This window comes from Nomia melanderi, chromosome 14 (assembly GCF_051020985.1).
Source record: "Nomia melanderi isolate GNS246 chromosome 14, iyNomMela1, whole genome shotgun sequence".
Classification (NCBI taxonomy): domain Eukaryota; kingdom Metazoa; phylum Arthropoda; class Insecta; order Hymenoptera; family Halictidae; genus Nomia; species Nomia melanderi.
This window is the reverse complement of record NC_135012.1, coordinates 4958026-4977845: the sequence shown is the minus strand read 5'-3', so window position 1 is coordinate 4977845 and position 19820 is coordinate 4958026. Positions and strand designations below refer to the sequence as shown.

At 41.4% G+C, this 19820-nt stretch overlaps 3 protein-coding genes and 1 long non-coding RNA gene across 7 annotated transcripts; 2 read left to right on the top strand and 2 right to left on the bottom strand.

The window, feature by feature from the left end:
• The first annotated feature begins 263 nt into the window (after positions 1-263).
• LOC116427191 (band 7 protein AGAP004871) lies at positions 264-13727 on the top strand. Of its 4 annotated transcripts, XM_031977229.2 has the most exons (11): positions 286-366; positions 720-788; positions 948-1074; positions 5788-5897; positions 6135-6207; positions 6619-6701; positions 7232-7435; positions 8969-9024; positions 9756-9834; positions 9908-10009; positions 11339-13727. In XM_031977229.2, the coding sequence occupies exons 2-11, from the start codon at positions 780-782 to the stop codon at positions 11441-11443; spliced, it is 948 nt and encodes a 315-aa protein (XP_031833089.1). In that variant the 5' UTR covers positions 286-366; positions 720-779; the 3' UTR covers positions 11444-13727. The 4 variants fall into 4 exon arrangements, with proteins under 4 accessions (XP_031833091.1, XP_031833089.1, XP_076229789.1 ...); XM_031977231.2 differs by lacking the exon at positions 720-788 and having other exon boundaries at positions 264-366; XM_076373674.1 differs by lacking the exon at positions 286-366 and having other exon boundaries at positions 399-788.
• Positions 13216-17147, bottom strand: LOC116427190 (uncharacterized). Its single transcript, XM_031977228.2, has 7 exons — positions 16431-17147; positions 15745-15897; positions 15425-15560; positions 14973-15100; positions 14367-14657; positions 14026-14280; positions 13216-13366 (listed from the first exon to the last, which is right to left on the bottom strand). Exons 1-7 carry the CDS (start codon positions 16642-16644, stop codon positions 13245-13247), a joined length of 1299 nt encoding a protein of 432 aa, XP_031833088.1. The 5' UTR covers positions 16645-17147; the 3' UTR covers positions 13216-13244.
• Positions 17148-17187: 40 nt separating this feature from the next.
• Positions 17188-19803, bottom strand: LOC116427193 (uncharacterized). Its single transcript, XM_076373675.1, has 5 exons — positions 19658-19803; positions 19396-19501; positions 19117-19319; positions 18844-19036; positions 17188-17319 (listed from the first exon to the last, which is right to left on the bottom strand). Exons 2-5 carry the CDS (start codon positions 19475-19477, stop codon positions 17285-17287), a joined length of 513 nt encoding a protein of 170 aa, XP_076229790.1. The 5' UTR covers positions 19478-19501; positions 19658-19803; the 3' UTR covers positions 17188-17284.
• On the top strand, positions 17201-18840 carry LOC143175269 (uncharacterized). Its single transcript, XR_013000020.1, has 3 exons — positions 17201-17359; positions 18001-18118; positions 18196-18840. It is a non-coding gene; the product is annotated as an uncharacterized LOC143175269 (long non-coding RNA).
• Positions 19804-19820: the final 17 nt, after the last annotated feature.

Below are 19820 nucleotides of genomic sequence, written 5' to 3'. Positions count from 1 at the left end.
AGCGGAAACTATTCATTTCATCGCCTGTATACTCCTATGTACCACGAACGAGCACGCTGATACACTCGTCCAATTTTGCTTCGCGACCTAAATACGTCTGCCCCCGATCAGCTCCATGCGTTCGACACGATTTTATGTAGAACGTGATAGAAATACCCCCGTCTTCGTTGCGCAACGCGCCGAAGAAGCGATTCGGTACATCTCAGCGATTCTCCCGATCACCGGTTTCCGACAATATATTCCCCTGTACTACTAGTTAGGGTGGCGGCCGTCGTCGGACAAAGCGTCAGCGACACCACGACGCCTACGTAGCTTCGTTCGCAGCCGTTTAGTTCTTTCGGCGACACGCTGCGACCAACACGCAAGGTGACTAACCGAACTGTTTCCTATTCACTCGTTCCCGACCAACCCCAACACTCGAGCGAACCTAGCACGCATTCGCGACGGGACCAGCTGTGACCCGTTTCCGCGGCAATCCGGGAATACCTCCCGGCCTCGATACAGCCCTCTTTCATTCGAGTCGCGCGATAAGCTGAAAAATTCGCGAGACTCGCAGAGAATTCGGAAAGTCCACTGGCTGGTGGCAGCGACGCGTCGCGATTCGGTTTTCGCGTGTCCTGATCGTCTCCCGATTCCAATTAACTGTCAAACATTTCCATGACCACGATGACGTCGTGTGATACACGCGCACGCTTCCGCACCGCGATCCCGCGTTGTAGCTAAGATCACCGGGCCAGGGACCGGAAACACAGTTCTCGAGGGAACTGTAGCGAAGTACCATGATGAAGGTAAATTCTGATCGTTCGCCTCGGTCGAACTTTCAAGTAGAATCCGTAGATCCGCGGATGCCGCGCGCGTCTCGGAGTCGGTTCTCCTCTTCTCGCGATGTCGCTCGTCCCGCCTCCGTCGCGCGTGTATCACCCGACAAGTGTGTTTCGCTGGTTTAGGTGTCGAGATTCGAGGCACGAGTAAATCCCGATACATCCATTCCTATGGCAAACATCAGCAATGGAAACGGATCCACGATACAGATCAACTCGCGGCCGGACGACATACAGAACCGTGTGATCGGCGGTGAGTAATCGGTCAACTTCTTTTCACGTTGTCGGTGGCTGTTCCGGTTCATAGTGAGAGACAGGCACATCGGAGGATCTAGAAACGGGAAACGGAAAGATTTAGGTCTCGGTGAACAATCGTAAGCCTGTTCGCTTACGTGTACCTGGCATTCAATTCGCGAGATCGAAGTATGAGTCGCGTATGAAATATTACTCAAGTGTAAAGAAGGTCAAACGTCCCATTACGCGCAATAACCAGTGTACGTGCCGGCAGGCGGGGGAATGGGGAAAGTGGTATACAGCTGTTAGCGAGGGACTTATACATGTTAACCCTTTGCACTCGAGGGGTGACTCTCAGTCACCACTTGATTTCATGTACTAAATAAAATTCGATATTCAATATTGAGCTGTATGTAATGCATCGGTATGTAAAATATTGGGACAAAAAAGCTTTGTTTCTCAATTCACTTGTGATTTCTCTTTAAGTTGATTTCAAAGAATATCGTCTGTGTCTAGTTAGAAATTTCGAAATGCTTCCGGTTAACCCTTTGCGGGCGAATGTGAAATTTTGAGATGAAATGTTCGTGTCCGGAAGAATAAGTCGCAAACAAATGATTAATTGTAATGATCGATGTATAATTTAGCTTCCTCTGTTAAAGGTTTAGTAAACATTAACCCTTTGTACTCCAGAAGCTGTTTACCGGAAATGTTCAATATTTTCTAAAGAGATACAGATGACATTTTTTTAGATTAAATTAACATTAGGTTTATGTAGAAATAGACAATCAGGATTCATATTCGTGTAATTGGATCAATGAAAACCGATTGAAACATTTACCAAATAATGTTTATAAAATTCAATCTGCGTCAAACTGACGCGTTCCGTAAACCTAGTGTTAAGAAATCTCACATGCATTGAGGAAGAGAACTATTCTCTTTCAATATTTCGTACATCGATGCATTATACAAAGTTTAATATTAAATATCAAACTTTACAGTTTCGCCGTGTCAAATCGTTTGGCGATTGAGAGGCGCCTCTGGAGTGCAAAGGATTAAAGATTCTTCGTCCGCAAAGGGTTAACCGTTTGCACTCGAGAGGTGATTCTCAGTCAACGTTTGATATGATATAACAAAATTACAACGGAGACACTTTGAGATAATTATTATAGATAATACATTATAATAATATTAACGGTTAATATATTATGATAACAATTACGGAACCAGTCAATTACTCATATTGAATTTTATAAACATTCATAAACATTCGGATCGATTTTGATTGATATGGTTACTCTAATGTGTATCCTAATTGTCTACTGTTAAACGTCTAATTTCCAAGATCCAAACGAACGAATATCAACGTCTTGAGAAACGATGGAACGAACTGTACAATAAATAACCGTCGATCGAGCGTTCACGTTGAAGATCAAGGAGATCCAAAGGATACGGACGGAAGGGTTTCACACACGATCTCGTGGGAGCCGTTCATTGCCTTACACAGGTGAACTTGAATCGTTTAGCATTCACCTTGCGCGTGAACTGCGACCGGCCGGCTATAAACGCGACCGGCGAATCGTTGGCGAGCGCGAATCGATCGGCGCGGGTCCGCGAAATGGAATATTCCCCGTGAAATCGTGAATGAGCGCCGGTATGGATCGTAATTCATGGTTCGAACGGGAACGCGCCGCGGCCGGGGCAGAATCTTCGATTCGCGGCGGTCGTTAATATTACTCGGCCTGGCTCGATACGCGTAAATATTAGACGACGGACATCCGCAGCGAATAATAAACCATTATGGCACGGTTACCCTACTGCTCGTACTTATTCATCGCGCTACGTATCGCTCCACTTTCTCCCAACGGACGACACACGAGCGTCCCGCCCGTTGTCTCGCGGCTAATTTACCAGCCTCCCGCATATTTCATGCGGCGGCCGACAATCGCACGCGACGCGTGCACGAATTTGCCTCCCTCGAGTGCAATACCGTTCCACGTCACTCGTAAGCTTTGAATGCGACGGGAATTTTCGGCGTCCCGATCCTCTGGCTGACACGCTACCGATTAAATCTAAACCAAGTGTCTAGTGACTCTCCCTCGCGGAAGTTGCTTTCTCTAGACTTTCATCCGCTTGTATCGAACATAGATCTGGTTGTATACGTACTCTCGGACGAATTAACCGTTTGCACTCCGGGTGACTCTCACCGATTGATTTCGTACGGTGAAAAAATAATAAATAAATAATATCGTCGAGCTTTACGATGACGCGTATACTTGTCAAACACAGTTAACTGGTTAATACAGTGCCACGTACGCAGCAATTTGAGAAACATTGAAACAAGATAGCTTTGTTCCTCAATGTACACGTGATTTCTCTTCGAGTTAGTTTCACAAAGTATAGTCTTTGCTTCATTAGAAAATGTTAGTTAGTAAATTAATAAACAAAGCTATTTTACAGAGATATTTCACACATTGATGCGTTGTACGAGACTTAATCCTTTGAGGACGAATGTCGACATTCCAGCGAGATCAAATTTTTGAGATCAATACAAAGTTCTATACAAACGATTTAATGACTAAAACAGCGAAAGATCAGTAGGTTGTTTATTTTGTTCCCTATCATTTAATACGTTTACACCGGCGCTGTAATTTCCACTCTTCCCCATTTGGCGACTGAATTCTCAAAATTGATAAAAATATTGAAACGATCAGTAAGTAAATTAATTCTCAACTATATGGCAATGTTTTCTAATTACACACCGTCTAATGAGCCAACACTCTAACGTGATATCTTACTGTAAGCCACCGGTGGTACACGCCGGCGTGAACGTGTTAACACGTTGAATGCCATGGGGGTCACCGGTGACCCCCAACCAAATCGAATTACTATAGTTCACTCGATTAAACCATGATTATTTGAAATCGTTTCTATATTATAAATAATGCTAACTAATGTGGTGACATTCAACTAGATGAACCTGCAATAATAACAATGCAATTCAATCAAATGATTTAATATTATATTTTTTCCATTTAAAGTATTTTATACTACAAAATCGTGCGGCATTCAGCGTGTTAAGCATCTGTACAATTTGGCTTCGTATACTCAAAATTTTGTATACTTTCAAGTGTCTTCGTCCGCAAAGGGTTAATACTATATATATATATATATAACACTTTGTAATTTTGCCATATCAAATGGTAACCGAGACCCACCTGTCAAGTGCAAAGGGTTAGAGACAGTAGAGCAACGGTGTTTTCGATTAACCAGCGCGATGGGAGTAAGTTGGACACCGCTGATCTAGACTATATTCGTTTCTCTGGGCGACGTCGATCGATTTTCGGGAAGACAACGATCGAACGCCCAGGAAAATTGGAATGGAGCAACGTCCAGAAGATGACGGTAGTCGCGGACAGGGTGGGAAGGGGTAGCAGCGCGGTACGCGCATGCCAGTATCACCGAAGCGAGAAGGAGAGGCGAGAAGAGATGGACAGGAAGAGAAAGAGATTGGAGCGGACTGGGCGAGAGAACGCCCGGAGGAGGAATAGAGCGAGGGAGGACTTTGCTACGTGGGTGGTTAAATATAGGACAGGTAGACGACTGCTCTCAGTGAACGGTGAGACGTGAATGACGCTACGGTTCGACCTCCCTCGTTTCGTTCCCCCGTTGAACGACAGGCCGTCACCCTCCTCCGAAGTCATCCTCCTCGAGCAGAGTTCGGCGACGCTTCGAAGGATCCGCGGGGTCCACTTTCGATGGCCGCATCGAATCCAATAATCGGGATGACGAACGGTAAGAGGTCATCGCGTCGGAAACCAGCTACGATCTCCGATCAGCGTCGGTCCGCTGTGAGCCGCTTGGTACCGAATATTGACCGTGCCGGGAAATCGTCGTTCCATCTATCGCAGCTGTCGTTCTTCGAATGTAGGTTGTACACACAGTGTGTTCATATCGATCCGCGCAAACCGACGGTATTCATACAATCAATAGGAGAAATGAACGTCGCTATAAATACGCATCTCCGGCTATCACTCTTAAATCGTACGAAATGGGGACCGCGGTAGTGTCAACGGGCGAGGATGTTCGTTGTTTGTTGGAAGAATAATGTAAGAACGGCTCTATGTTGAAACGACGCGTTAGGCGTTCGGCGAATGAACGAACGTCGGACGTGAACAATTAACATTGTAACCGGCGAACAAACGGAGCGACTAGATTCTAATCTTGTCGCCTGACAGAAGCGTTATAGACATGTGAAATAATTGACCGACCTGGTAACGATCGATTCGGAAATTTATAGAGCACTGTGCTAACCCGCTTACATGCTAGACACACTCGCTGATAAAGAGGGACCTGTTGTTTCTTCGAAAATCTTGCCAAGTAGGATGAAGAGCGACGTTCCAGACGCGATGAGCTATCGATTACCCGTGCAGCCAAGCTGAGCGATCCTCGAATAACTTCTAGCCGAGTAGACACTTGTCCCGATATCCCCGGTGTACGCTAACGGTCTCCCTTTGTTCTTCGGGTCCGACTAATTGAACGGTATCGCGTCAGAGTACGCCTAGGGAGCTGTCCTTAGCGATAGTTTCCAACGATGCAGCGATGGAGGTAACTTGTTATACAGCAAAACGCAAAGATCGGCGATTTTCTTCGAAGGAAACGTTCACCGCTCTATGTCTGAAACTGAAACGATGCGTTTGAACTTGTTTATGGTAACGGTCGTCGAATGTTTCAGCGGAAACCGTTGAACAAGAGCACACCAACAACTGCGGGCACATCCTCGTGGCGTTATCCTGGGTCGTCGTGGTCCTGACGATGCCGTTTTCCTTGTTCATCTGTTTCAAGGTAAGAGACCGTCGGATATCGCTTCCTCCTCGGTGTACTATCAATCTAAAAATACCAATTATCCACTCGCCGATGCTATTCTTGCCCCTCGGGTTTGTCGCGATCGCCGCCGGTGTTCATTCACTTCCTCCTTCCGCTTTCCCGCGTCGCTCGCGCTACCTGTAAATCACGACATCGATTGGTTAGACCGTTTAACCTGCGATACTGGTGATTTGATATCCTCTCGTTTCCCTTCAGGTGGTACAGGAATACGAGAGGGCCGTGATATTTCGTCTAGGGCGGCTTCTGTCCGGTGGCGCCAAAGGACCCGGTAATGTCTCGTTAACACGTTCACTATCAGCGTTTGTTTCAACGATCCTCTCAATTATAATGTTCCGTTCAATTCAATAAATCTTCTAAACACGCTGTTGAAACAAACGAAGCTGAAACGAGCCATTGAATCTGTAAATGTAATTTCGTAGCTTATTTTACTAACTATATCTGTAGGATTAGTTTCATTTTCTATATAGAAAATAGAGAATTTCAAAGAAAATATTCGAATTTGAAGTACTCTCACTGGCCGTGTCTTTCTTGCAATTATTTGGTGTGATATGTTGTTCATATAAATTTTAGACATTTGAAACATGGTTATTATAATATAAGAACACGTAGAAGTAGTATGCGAGCGTGTTAAAGAATCGACAGGAAATTCAACGTGGAATGGAAACCTTCCCATTTTCAGGGATCTTTTTTATCCTGCCCTGCGTGGACAACTACGCTCGCGTCGATCTGCGGACTCGCACGTACGATGTACCTCCGCAAGAGGTAAATTCCAATAGAATAATCTATTATTACAATTTTTATACGGGTTACATGTCAATCGTATTAACCCTTTGCACTCGGAAGTTTTCCAGTAGAGATATTTGAACATTTTCTGATGAGATAAAGACGACATTGTTTGAAACTAATGTAACGATAATTCACAGATAAATTAAGCAACAAAGCTATTTTATTTAAATATTTCACATTGGAATACAAAATTTAATTTAAAATACTAAGTATTCAACTTCATGGTTTTGCTGTATCAAATCAAGTGGTGACAGAGTCACCTTTCGAGTGCAAAGGGTTAAATGCTCGGTTCTAGCGTTAACACAAGGTTTACGGGCATGCGTTGTACGGTTTATTCTGCTGTTCTTAGAGAAAGTCATGTTCGTTCATTCGGATTTTGGTATTTAGTTTCAAAGTATATAATTGAAGTACATACTGGCAGAATTGCATCAACCAAAGTCGACATGGATATATACCAAATTGTGTTTATAAAATCCGATGCACGTTTAATTGTCGCGTTGCCGCAGGTGTTGACGAAGGACAGCGTGACGGTGTCCGTCGACGCGGTGGTGTATTACCGCGTAAACAACGCGACCATCTCGATCGCGAACGTCGAGAACGCTCACCACAGCACCAGACTGCTGGCTCAGACCATGCTTCGGAACACCATGGGCACCCGGCCGCTTCACGAAATCCTCAGCGAGCGCGAAACAATCTCCGGGAACATGCAGGTATTTAAGTATTCAACCCTTTGCACTCGAGGGGCGACTCTCAGTCGCCACTTGATTGAACGCAGCAAAATTGTAAAGTAAAAAATTCAACATAAAATATTGAATAAGGTATTAATCCTTTGCACTCGGGAGTTTCTCGCTGGAAATATTTAACATTGTTTGACGAGGCGAAGACGATAATCTTTGAGACTAACTCGATGGGAAATCACAAGTACATTGAGGAACAAAGCTATTTTATTCCAATATTTCATGTATCGGGTCGTTATACAAAGTTAGATATTATAGATCAGATTTTATAGTTTTACTGCGTCAAATCGAGTGGTAACTGAAAGTAACCTCCCGAGTACAAAGGGTTAACATATGAAACGGAAATAAAAGAATTCTATCTCATAATTTATGCTAGATGCTTCTGTATGTAAGTAGCGAATAATGTTAATATTTCGCCAGAAAATAATGAATGTTCGTAATGAAAAATATCGTGGAGTGCAAGGGGTTAACACGTTGACTGCGACGGTGGTCACCGGTGACCGGAGCTTCCAAATCACTTGGGGACAATTATAATTCATAAGACAACTGACGTCGAGAATGTTCAATAGCGTATAGAACTAGGTAACAGTGTACCGTAGAAATCGTGGTAGCAGATAATTAATAATTCGCCCATTTTATCTTTGATACAAAGGAATAAGTGATACATAAGACACTGATGTTTTTCGTGACAGTGAACGTGTTAAGCTACGGCGGACTAGTCACGAAGCTACACTCCTGTACGGCAAGGTTTCACGCGGTCTGCGAATCATAAATATGTGATTTGAGACTGAACGTTCCACTGTGCAATTATGGTAAATTAGATCCGCGGTTTCTAACTTGGGAGGCGCAACAATTTTTAATAAAGAATTAATGTTCATACCATACTATCTACAAATAAATAAACTTCGTATCGTAACGTAACAGTAGAAATTCAGTGAAGTAAGGTTTATTTTGTAATAAAGTTACTATTATTTATGTCTATATTATTATATCTGTTAAAAGATAGGGAGGCGTGGAAAAAATGTTCTTTTTAGGGAAGCGTAGTAATATAAAGGTTGGAAACCGAAGGATTAGACTATAATGTGCACAGCTATCGATGACAGAAAGAGTTGAGCCGTTGTAATGGCGTACTGTTCAAAACGATGGTACACATGAAAATCAGTATAGTAGCGTATAGTATCTAAGAGTGTTTCCCAACGTAGGGCCGTTGCCAATTTGATTTTTAAGGGGGGCAATTTGAAATTTGAAATATCACTTCATATATTTCACAATATTTGCACATGTAAACAAGATAGCAAAAATATTATAATAAATATTATAAGAATATTACAATATAATATTAAAAATTGTATATATGTTACATAGGGGGGCATAAGAATTTTAGAAAGGCTTAAGTGGGGCATGGCACAAAAAAGGTTGGGAAACACAGATCTGAAAAGGTTAATTGATCCCCTAAAGCGACGAGATAACGATTGCAAACAGTCACGTGTACCATTGTACCGTCAGGTATCGCTGGACGAGGCTACCGACACGTGGGGAATCAAAGTCGAGCGAGTAGAAATGTGAGTACCGAAATCCGTCTATCGCTTTACATAGTTTTTTTGTTACTGAGGACACACTGGTCCGTGAAAGTACGATATGCAATTTAGGCTGTCGCAGAACACTAGGTTTACGGAACGCGTCAAATTGACGCATATTGGATTTTAGAAATATAATTTTGTAAACGTTTACGCCGATTTTGATTGATGCAATCACACTGACATGTACCCCAATTACCTACTTTCAAATCTCCAGTTTCCACAATCTAAATAAACGAGCATCAATTCTTTTAGGAATAATAAAATGAAATGTACAATAAATGCCCGTAAACCTAGTGTTATCACGTTGAATGTCGTAGGGGTCACCGGTGACCCCCACCCAAATTGAATTACTATGGTTCACTCAATGAAACGACGATTATTTGGAAACATTTCTATATTACAAATAATGCTACCTAATTTCGTGACATTCAACTAGAAGAACGTGCAACAATAACAATAATGCAATTCAATCGAATAATTCAATATCATATTTTTCCTATTTTGTGTACTTCGCTTTATAAAATCGTGCGGCATTCAACGCGTTAACACGTTCCGTAGGGATGTAATGACACTTGTTCGAAAACAGCTCGACGCGGAACGTGTTTTGCTTGCAATGTTTATAACAAACTGTGTGTTCTTTCTTGTCAAATAAAATTACGGTTAAAATATACAGTTCTACTAAGAAAATCATTGCATTCTTCAATGTTTCGCAGCAAAGACGTGAGGCTACCTATCCAGTTGCAGAGAGCCATGGCCGCGGAAGCTGAAGCAGCTCGCGAGGCTCGCGCGAAGGTTTGCCTTTCCGTTTCGTTATCTTCTCGAATCTCATCGGTTCACGGATATAATGTACTCGCGTTGATCGCAGGTGATCGCTGCCGAAGGTGAACAGAAGGCCAGCCGCGCGTTGAGGGAGGCTTCCGAGGTGATAGGAGATTCTCCTGCCGCGTTGCAGCTACGTTACCTGCAGGTAAACACAGTCGATCAGGACTATTAACACTAGAACAACTATACCGATCAAAATGACTGGTCCCGGTTGTTTTGTTTCGCGATTATTGATATCTTAACTATAACTACAACCTCCTCCATTATCTTCAATTGAACTCGTTAAATTAATTCGGTTAGAAACTGAGTTTTGTACAAACGAGAACCGCAATTTGATGAATTGCAAATAATCCCACTTCAAGACTTACTAAACAACAAAAGAAAAGATAAACAGACTAAAAGGGAATACGTTGCTAAGTGTAAAGTGGGAGACCTCTCCATTCGGTTGGCTAAATGTTAAAAGCATTAAATATTCGAAATGATTTTGAAGATATTCACTCGAACACTATAATGAATGTCTGAAGATAACGAGAGTAATCTATTGTTACAATTTTTGTAGGGATTACGTGTTAATCGTATTAAATGTTCGATAGCTTTACGGTTTATTCTACTGCTTCTAGAAACATTTATGTTCGTTCATTCGGATTTTGAATTTCGAGGCTTCAAAACAAATAATTCAAGTACATACTGGTAGAATTGCATCAATCAAAGTCGACGTGAATATATACTAAATAGTGTTTATAAAATCCGATACGCGTCTAATTGGCGCGTTCTGTAAACCTAATGTCGACACGTTAAGCGCCATGTCAGTCACAGTTGACTGACGCTTCTGAGTTACTTGAAAACAATCGTAACATGCGAGATAACCGATGTCGAATCAAAATGTTCAATAACGTAACGAAGTTGATAATAGATTGTTGATAAAGAATAGCTCTACAAAAAAACGGCCAAGATTTTCGTGGCGTTTAACGTGTTAACCTTCTGCACTCGAGTGGCGCCTTTCAATCGCCATTTGATTTGATCGAACAAAATGATCAAATTTAGAATTCACTATCAAATTTTATATAATGTATCGACACATGGAACATCGAAATAAACTAGTTCTGTCACTTAATTTATACAAGGTAGTTCTTTATGTTAGTTGTAAAACTAATCATTGATATTTCATCAGAAAATAATGAATATTTGTTGAGAAAAATATTCTCGAGTGCAAAGGATTAACACGTTGACTGCCACGGTGGTCATCGACGACCGGAGCTTCCAAATTACTTGGAGACAATTATAATTTGTCGGACAACTGACGTCGAATGACAATGTTCAATGGCGTAAATAGATAATAGTGTAACCTGATAATCGCAATACCAAAAAGGAAGTAATCGTTCCTTTTTATCTTTGCTAGAAAAGAATGAGCGATGCATAAAGCTCTGAAGTGTTTTGCGGCGGTTAAATCTTCTCACACTCCGTCGTTTTACAGACTCTGAGCACCATCTCCGCGGAGAAGAACTCAACGATCGTGTTCCCGCTGCCTATCGACCTGATGACTTACTTCATGAAAGCGTCCTCGACGAAGGAGTCCTAATCGCGGAACAGGGTCCGTTCAATCTAATCGTTTCGCGTGAAACGGAAGATCGCGAGATGACCCTACGTCATCGCAGTCTTTGTACGCTCAAAAGAAATTAACTCTTCGTTTGTTTGTTTTTATTATGTACTGAAGCGACACGCACGAGTTAAGCATCCTTCGAACGATTTCGGAACTACGGCAACACTCGATTCCATTGAATTGCTATGTTGCGACACACGCTTTCAGACTACAAAGTCAGACACACTTTCTGAACGAAATTGATCGATACCATTTTTCTACGTGTTTCTATTCGAAAACGCTCAAAAAAAAGAAACTTCTCGCACCGTGACCGTGCACTATTCAACTATCGACCAATTTTAGAACACTATATACTTTTCTAATTCTCTCACGTATTTTTTTACAACTTGTTTAACTTCTATTCACTTACGACCTGTAATATACAACGGCAATCCGTACTAACGGAGAATAGCTTGTAGTTAAAGAGGATAAACGTTTAATGGTCCGTTTCAACATAGTGGAGAAACCTGAGAGAGAACTATGATAACTGTTGATCTCACTGCATATTCTGGTAAACGAACGATAGCGTTCCCGTTGCTGATTAATCAAATACTCGATGTTGAATATTAGAAAGTTCTTTCCTACTTGTTAACAACAAGGTGTTAATAACGTTGTAAAACAATGACGCATCGAATCTCGAGATTGAAAGCTATTCGAGATCGGAATTGATCGTATTACAAATTTATTTCCATTGCGTTACGTATGACAATAAAATATTGTTCATTCGGACTGTAATTTTTACGATGAATCCGGGGCAGAAAGAAGAACCCGTTTGTATCAAATCTAGTCAACGGATCGTCCATTTACACGATCGTAGCCTACATTGTTCGAATTGCGAGGATGAAGGGTACTTGTTGGCACAAAACGTAATCGTCTCGAGCGATCGGTTGAAATGTCCGACGATCGTTGTCCCTGTTTTTCGAAGAGCTATCAAACGGCCTGTAACAAGACTTGATCTAGGTATAGGCAGAATATTCGATAAATACGGGGCGTGCACCGTGAACAGGCACGCCCGTTGTTCAATTAAGACGGCGATACAAAATGTTAACGATGGAGTGTCGAACAACGTACAAAAATCATCATTTTCTTATTTTCACTCTCATCATCGTAATCGGATTGCGGATCTGTATTAAATGTGTTAAATGCGTTCAATGGAAAACCAAAGGAATCTCGAGGGCCGAGGAGAACTTGCATTTTTAGCGACGATGCGTTTTTAAAAAAGAAACATTTCTAAGATGTTGAGAAACGTGTTCATTTCCACTCGTCGTGTGGGTGTGTGTGTGTGCGTGTGTATGTGTGCGTCAATTATGATATTATCCAAATAAGCGAGGAAAGTAGAGTTCATCTTAGATAATGGTAACCAAACGAACACGATACATGAACACTTCGGCGATTAAATCATGTAGATTGTATATGTACTTCTTAACACACTTTTACGTCCTTCTCTGTCCGAGATATTCAACTGAAACTCAGTATCTCCTAAGGATAAAACTTAAACCTACCTCTCTGTTATATGCTTCGGGTCTCTACTGGTGATACTATGTTATGTTAATATAATGTGACTTCTCGTTGATCTGATAACATTCGCGGACTATCGCGATTAAATAAAGTACGTGTATGTTTACAAAACTATTTTAACTGGTACTTTCTCTTTAGCGTTGGGTTCTTTAGTTTGTTTCTTCTTGTTCTTTGGTTTACCTGTATATACACGGGATCCGAATAAAGACAGCGAACGAGAAGCTCATCGTAACTTGGTCGTGCAAGGTTGCTGCACGTAATTCAAACAAAATCCCCTATTCCCGACGTCGTTCGGTGCTTCGGTACTGTCCGTGTGAAAAATTAATCTGAACGGCTTCACTGTGCCTAAGGAAAGATTATTATTAGTATTTTCATTATTATCCGTTTGAGTACCAGAGGTTTTTAAAGAAACACGGTCGAGGAAAGGCCGAACTGCGCGATAGCGCTCCTTTTGTTCTGTATCTTAATCTATGTTAATACTATTATGTATATATATTAACCCTCTATAGGCTCGTGTGACTTTGAAGTCACACATCAATGTACCGGGTTAAATTGATCTATTTAATTTTTTATTGCAAAATGACGAACAACATTAAAGAATTAATTAACTTAAACTTTTGTACACACAGGCATTTACGTTCAACGTCATTGTAACTTCAAAGTTACAAAATATATTCGTTTCAATAAAATTATTAAAACTACTGAATACATTGTTAATTTATGTTTATATGTTGATATTTATTAATTTCATACTGCATAAATTTTATTATAATCACGAAACAAAATTCGGCCTATAGAGGGTTAATTTATAATAGATAACAACGAAATACAAAATGTATTACTTGGATCACTTATATACAACAAAAGTAGCGTACATGCGTCTGAAATGTTGAGCGCGTTTCGGTTTTTTCGACATGAAATCTGAAGAGCGCGAAAGCGGCGCGTGGCACTCAAACGGTTATTATAGGAACAAAAGTAGTTTATACGAATAAGGAAATACTCACTAACTACGGAAGACGAGTTCAAGCTCTGACTATCCGCGTTGAAAGTTCCGCCGCAAATTCGATCTACGCACATCGTCGTAGCGGTCGGTAATCTACCCAAATTCGACGCGCACGGGATCGTTAACCAGTCGGTCTGGCAGGCAGCTCCGGTCATCGAAGCGATTTGCGTCCCTTGCGTGTTTCCAGTTAACGTAAACGCATTGTTACGTATCATTTGCGAAGCTGGCGATGAACTGGACGAGACCACGGTCAGGCCTAATTATCGCGCGTCAACGAATTATGGGAAATATCGATAGATCATTTGAAAACCGAGTTATCTACATACAGATCATCTTCCTTACCATCTGCCGGGCACGCCATGTATTGAATCCCGCAAAAGTTTCTTTCCATTCGAATGCAAATACTGTATTCCTGATTCGACAATTGCAATCCGGTGGTTGGATCGTAGTTGAACGATTTTATTTGACCGGATATCCCGGTGAAATATTGCAAGCAACCCTCCTCCGCTCTGTATATGGTGTCACAACGTATCTGAGACACCCGGACTTTCCAGGATCGGGTGAAAGAATTTCCGCTCGTGACGAATGTTAACGTGACAGGATTCGTTTGCCCGATACCGGCGTCAATGTAAACTGTACGATACCGATCTTTAATGTCTCGAACAAACTACTCGTCGAGTCGGTTACTGTTTAACACGTTCGCTACCAGCGTCACGTATTTCTGACGGCCGTAATTCTATATTTTACAGAATGAAAATGAAATGAGTCCTATAGGTATTGTTGTTAGAAATTATAAACTACGACATTATATTTAGGAGCTCAATCACTCGTTTCACTTTCATTTTTCTCAGATTTTCTTTCCAAGATTTAGTGGATTGAAGAAAATATAATTGAGGAGACCGTCAACGAAGTAAGCGCTGCTAGCGAACGTGTTCAGCTGCTACCTACTGTGATTTCCAGTATTGATACCGCAAATAGTGGGTACCGGGTTCCCCCCTGACACGATGAACTGATCATAAATGCACTGGTTGTTCGTGGTTTCTGGTCCCCTTATATTGAACTGCATGAAGTCCAACCTAGAAGTAGAATGCGTCTTCAATGATTTCGTCGAACGATTAACACGTTCCGTGCCACGGAAATTTCAGTTATATTTTGCTTATGGACTGCATTGACTTTTTTAATAAAATATTAAGTTACATTCGAGTTTTTCGTCATTTTTATATATTTTGATATTGTTCCTTTATGTTCACGCTGCTTTGTAACACGTACCACCATCGATATTACATACACCGTGACCATGTCTCCCTTAAGAATATTTTCTTACAGAAATTGGCGTGCACCATACGTGATACATGTGACACTGGACGTGTTAAACTCTGTAAATGCAGTTGCAAACTCACCTGAATTGGCATACAGCCGGATGGGATTTAACGAGGTTAAGCTGACAAGATTCCGTGCCATCGAAATTCGACGGATAATTCGGGTTAACGAAATAGGTATTGTTATTGCTAGTCGTCTCGCCGCAGGATACAGTTACTGATACGATGAAGTATGTATTAGTGACCTTGCGTGACCTTGATATTACATGGCGCGCAAGTTAAGGGTACAGAGTGGGGACAAATGACCATAATTTGATCAATGAACAGCATTGTCTTGTATGTGTATTCTCTGCTGATATCATAATACCATTAACTATTGAAAAATAAAAAGATATATTTACCAATGCAACAAACTCCATAGCCGTTAGCGCAAATTCCGCTGGACACGCCGCCGCGTTGCGAGCATTCCGATGCTGCTATACAGGTTCCATTCTCGCCGCTCAACCCGACACAAATGTTATTGTCAAATCTCACCACGGTGAACAACGGGAAAACTGTGCGAGACAACCAGAGAGAATGATTCCAATAAATGAAATATTGTTAACACATTGTACGCGGGCTAAATTTCAACTACTAGAAACGCAGGCGTCGGTGGCTATATTGATACATCTCTAAACATCAATCAAAAACAAAATTTCTAACTTACTGAAAAGAACAAGGAATTCGATTTTGTAATTTTACTTTGGGTCGGTGTTATACGTATCTAAAATGTTACATTCATGTAGAACTAGCAATTAACCCTTTGCACTCGGGAGGTGACTCTGAGTCACCAGTTGATTTCCTACAGTGAAGCTGTAAAGTTTGATATGTAATATTATACTTCATATAATGCATCAATCTGAGAAATATTGACGTAAAATAGCTTTGTCCGTCAATTCGCGTAAATTTCTCGTCGAGTTGGTTTTACAAAATATCGTTTTCATCTCATCAGAAAATGTTGAAATATTTCTAGTGAAAAACTTCGGAGTGCAAAGGGTTAAATGAGGCCGGCGCGCAATGTGCTAAGAAACAACGATGGGACGCTTACTTCGTTTTTCTCGAGCGATGTAATTCGGTGTACCGGTCTGGACATTGGTCGACTGGAACGCATTCCTCGATGAATCTCTCGATGAAGTTTCATTCGGTCGGATGGTGTTTCCTTGCCAGAAACTTGTGAATCTTCTTAAAGTACTCCATGCGTCGGTGTCGACGCACGCCGTGATCGCGTACAGCAGTAACACAAGGAAATGGTAACTACGCATCGTCGAGTGAAAAAGGACGCAGTGATTCGACACTGTTGCTATTCTAATCGCAATGGATTCGTTAGGGCCAGACCAACGATAGTTGTGGGATGACTAAGAGAGAACACAAGGTGCGAAAAGATAATATACCCAAGGAGACGTTTACACGGTCTGTATATCACGCGGCAAATTGAAGGACAGCTAGAAGCATTTTACTTGAATCTAGACGCTACGTTAACAAACGAGGGGAAAGTCAAGAAATTTCATTGGCAATACGTTTATGACACTCGGCCATTGTACTTAGTCCTCGTGAAGAGATAGCAATTTCACTTTCACACCGGCAATTAAGTGACTCCCGGCCCCTATCGATGCAACCGTGAGCACGTCAGCGACGCAGGCTTACTTCGTACAGCGACAATGCTTTCGGAAGATTCATTGACGTTAAGCAGCGATAACATCTTTATAAATAATGCTCTTTTCATCTCTCTTTGTACAAGCACTACAAAACATTTCTCTAACGGCGGAACGTATTAGATGCGTCGGCTGATAAGTGAGAAAGTCAACTTTCCAAGTACTTTTCTAAGCATTGGTCAACACGGTCTGTAGGTTCCAAGATGCGTGCGACAAGCAGGACAATAATGGTCGATATTTTTGCAAGTGTTCATGCAGTACGGCAACGTGCAACATGGCCAGCATCTGAAACAAATGAAACGTCACAATTACGCGTGGTGTATATGTATGTAGCTTGCCGTTTTTTAAGACTCTCCGTTCAGGCCGCGTGAGGCGTATACAACCCACACTTTTACAATTAAATAAAATCAAATAAACGCAGTATAGATGATATTAACCCCTTGCCATACAATAACGTGTAAGACTCGTAGTGAACATTTTAAATAGGATCTAACAAACATGAATATTATTCAATTCCTTTGAATTCGAATGAAATATTATTTTTCTGTTATTCTATGCGTATTCTATGTCTACGTTTACCCCACAACATAATGATAAACAACAGAAAAATAATATTGTAAAATAAAATAACATGCGTATTCTACATCTACGTTTACCCTACAATGTAATGATAAATATTTCTCTTTTTTCAATAAATTATTATCGGCAAAGTTGTTGTATCAGTCATAGTTGAAAAATAGATCATAGAGCAAGGAGTTAAGACGCCTACATTTAACTCAACAATAAATTTTTCAAAAATCCTTCGTTTCTCAATGAAAATTCCAAACGGCCTGAACGGAAGGTTCAGCGTCGTATACGCCGCACGCGACACGGAACGTGTTAAACGTTTGTAAATTGATTTGCACCCGCATAAGAAAAGCGCGAAAGCGGTAACGTGAGTAATTATGGACTGGCGAACTTCTACAGTCGTGACGACGAGTGTAGTGCAACGGGGACAGAAGGCAGTTGTGGGTCTTGTGGTCCAAAGTCGATTCGCGTTTGCTATAAAAGAAAAAGAGAAAGAAAATTATTGTAAATCGGAGAGGTATGTTTTAACATCACTAGCAATCTGTCGTCTGTAACAATTTCCGGAGAATAGGATATTTTATTACGTGAAAGCAGCTGATCCGCTGAACAGGACGCGAAGCAAATCCCTTGGGCTTGGGCATAACTAGGAGGTGGTATCGGAGCGATGAAAGACGACTGATTCGTTGATCGAAATGGACTCCAATTACGTGTCGTACGACCGAATATCGTTGAATACGTCGGTGGCGCATCTCTTATACGAGCATACATCTCTGGCTAATCCAGTAATCAATCTCCATTATCTTACACAGTCCAGCTGAATAATCTCTCAATTTTGGAAGGTAAATAAAAAAGGCGTAATAAATACTACTCTAGCGTTTGCAATGCCTTTCTCGTTTACCTTTCAAAAATTGGCATATTATTCTGCTGCTCTGCACGGTTTAATGCTATGAAACACTGATTATAGTATTTAAATTTGAGTACTTCATCATCCACGCTCGACGCGCAATGTAAACAACTAGTTAAGCTCCATCGTTGCTGGTCTATTTCCAGCGTTGACAACATACTTCTGGTTGCTTCTCGATTACTCGACGTCGGATTTATTGCATCCGAATGCCTATACGAACCTTGCACGGATAAACGTACGTCTTGATCGTCTTCACGAAATATACAAAGGTTAAACGATTGTAACGGGTCGCGACGGAATGAAATTGTAAAATAAAAGGGAACGTTAACAAAGTGTACCAGATTCGTTAATCGCATTTGGCGAGGGTATTCCGTAATCCGTCGTCACGGTTAGAACCTCGTTTCTTTGGTCGGACTTGAAAGAGGAAAACGAGGCAGACATTTGCAGAGTATCCCGCGACGATCTAGGCATCAATAACGGATGAGGAGGTGTTGCTTGCGTCGTGACTTCGCGGCTAAGCGTGGCCGGGGTCTGCGTTCGATGAAAATTCGAGAAATAATCGAACAAGCAATGCACATGCAATACATATGTCGCTTTGTAAAAGACTTTACGTTTTCGCGGGATCCGTGAAAGTAATCGTGGACAGTTACAGAACTGAACCGCGTCGGTGTTGCTGCACTGTCGATAAATTGCCGACGCACCGACGACGACGTTACAGTTACTTTGATCAACGTTAGAGGGGTCTGCGTACCGATCGTTGACAATTCTTTCACTTTTTCTGGAGATACTGTTTCTTTCAACTCGAGTAAATTTTCTGGAAAACATTCGATACAATGAAATCTATTTTTCTGTATACTTCAATATTCTTGAAATCGATCGATAGTATATACCTAACACAACTGTTTCCTCGACTTTTTCTGAATTATCTATCCCCTGCGTATCATGGTTGGATCTGCCCGTTTCCGAGTACATAATGAACGACAAACAATCTGAGAACTGTATCAATGAAACAAGAATGAGTTATACGGTCGACGTACCGACAAATATGATAAATTGCCGAAACGTAATTTTTCGAAATTAACGGTTCACTCCGGCACACAGATAGGTTAGAGATCCCCTTTACGAGCGAGATATTGTTCCACGTGAATTTACCAAATTCAACACTTCTTCACTCTTGTTCCGATCGATACCTTCTGCATCCTTTTAACGAGGGAAACAAAGATAAGAATCCTTGAGAATATTATACGGATCGCGTTCGATCTGCCGTCGAAAGCGTTCAATGGAAAATTCAAACAGAGCGCTGCCTGACGTATGT

What these genes read in the sequence shown, in the direction of transcription:
- LOC116427191 (XM_031977229.2), top strand. An exon ending in CCTTGTTCATCTGTTTCAAG is followed by an intron (nt 5,898 to 6,134) that starts GTAAGAGACCGT and finishes GTTTCCCTTCAG; the next exon opens with GTGGTACAGGAATACGAGAG. An exon ending in ACGATGTACCTCCGCAAGAG is followed by an intron (nt 6,702 to 7,231) that starts GTAAATTCCAAT and finishes GCGTTGCCGCAG; the next exon opens with GTGTTGACGAAGGACAGCGT.
- LOC116427190 (XM_031977228.2), bottom strand. Translation starts at nt 16,644, where the DNA reads ATGCGTAGTTACCATTTCCTTGTGTTACTGCTGTACGCGATCACGGCG. An exon ending in CTATGGAGTTTGTTGCATTG is followed by an intron (nt 15,561 to 15,744) that starts GTAAATATATCT and finishes TCATCGTATCAG; the next exon opens with TAACTGTATCCTGCGGCGAG. An exon ending in TATCAATACTGGAAATCACA is followed by an intron (nt 14,658 to 14,972) that starts GTAGGTAGCAGC and finishes GGTATCGTACAG; the next exon opens with TTTACATTGACGCCGGTATC.
- LOC116427193 (XM_076373675.1), bottom strand. Translation starts at nt 19,477, where the DNA reads ATGTACTCGGAAACGGGCAGATCCAACCATGATACGCAGGGGATAGAT. An exon ending in CGAGGAAACAGTTGTGTTAG is followed by an intron (nt 19,320 to 19,395) that starts GTATATACTATC and finishes AATGTTTTCCAG; the next exon opens with AAAATTTACTCGAGTTGAAA. An exon ending in AAATGCGATTAACGAATCTG is followed by an intron (nt 17,320 to 18,843) that starts GTACACTTTGTT and finishes CATTTGTTTCAG; the next exon opens with ATGCTGGCCATGTTGCACGT.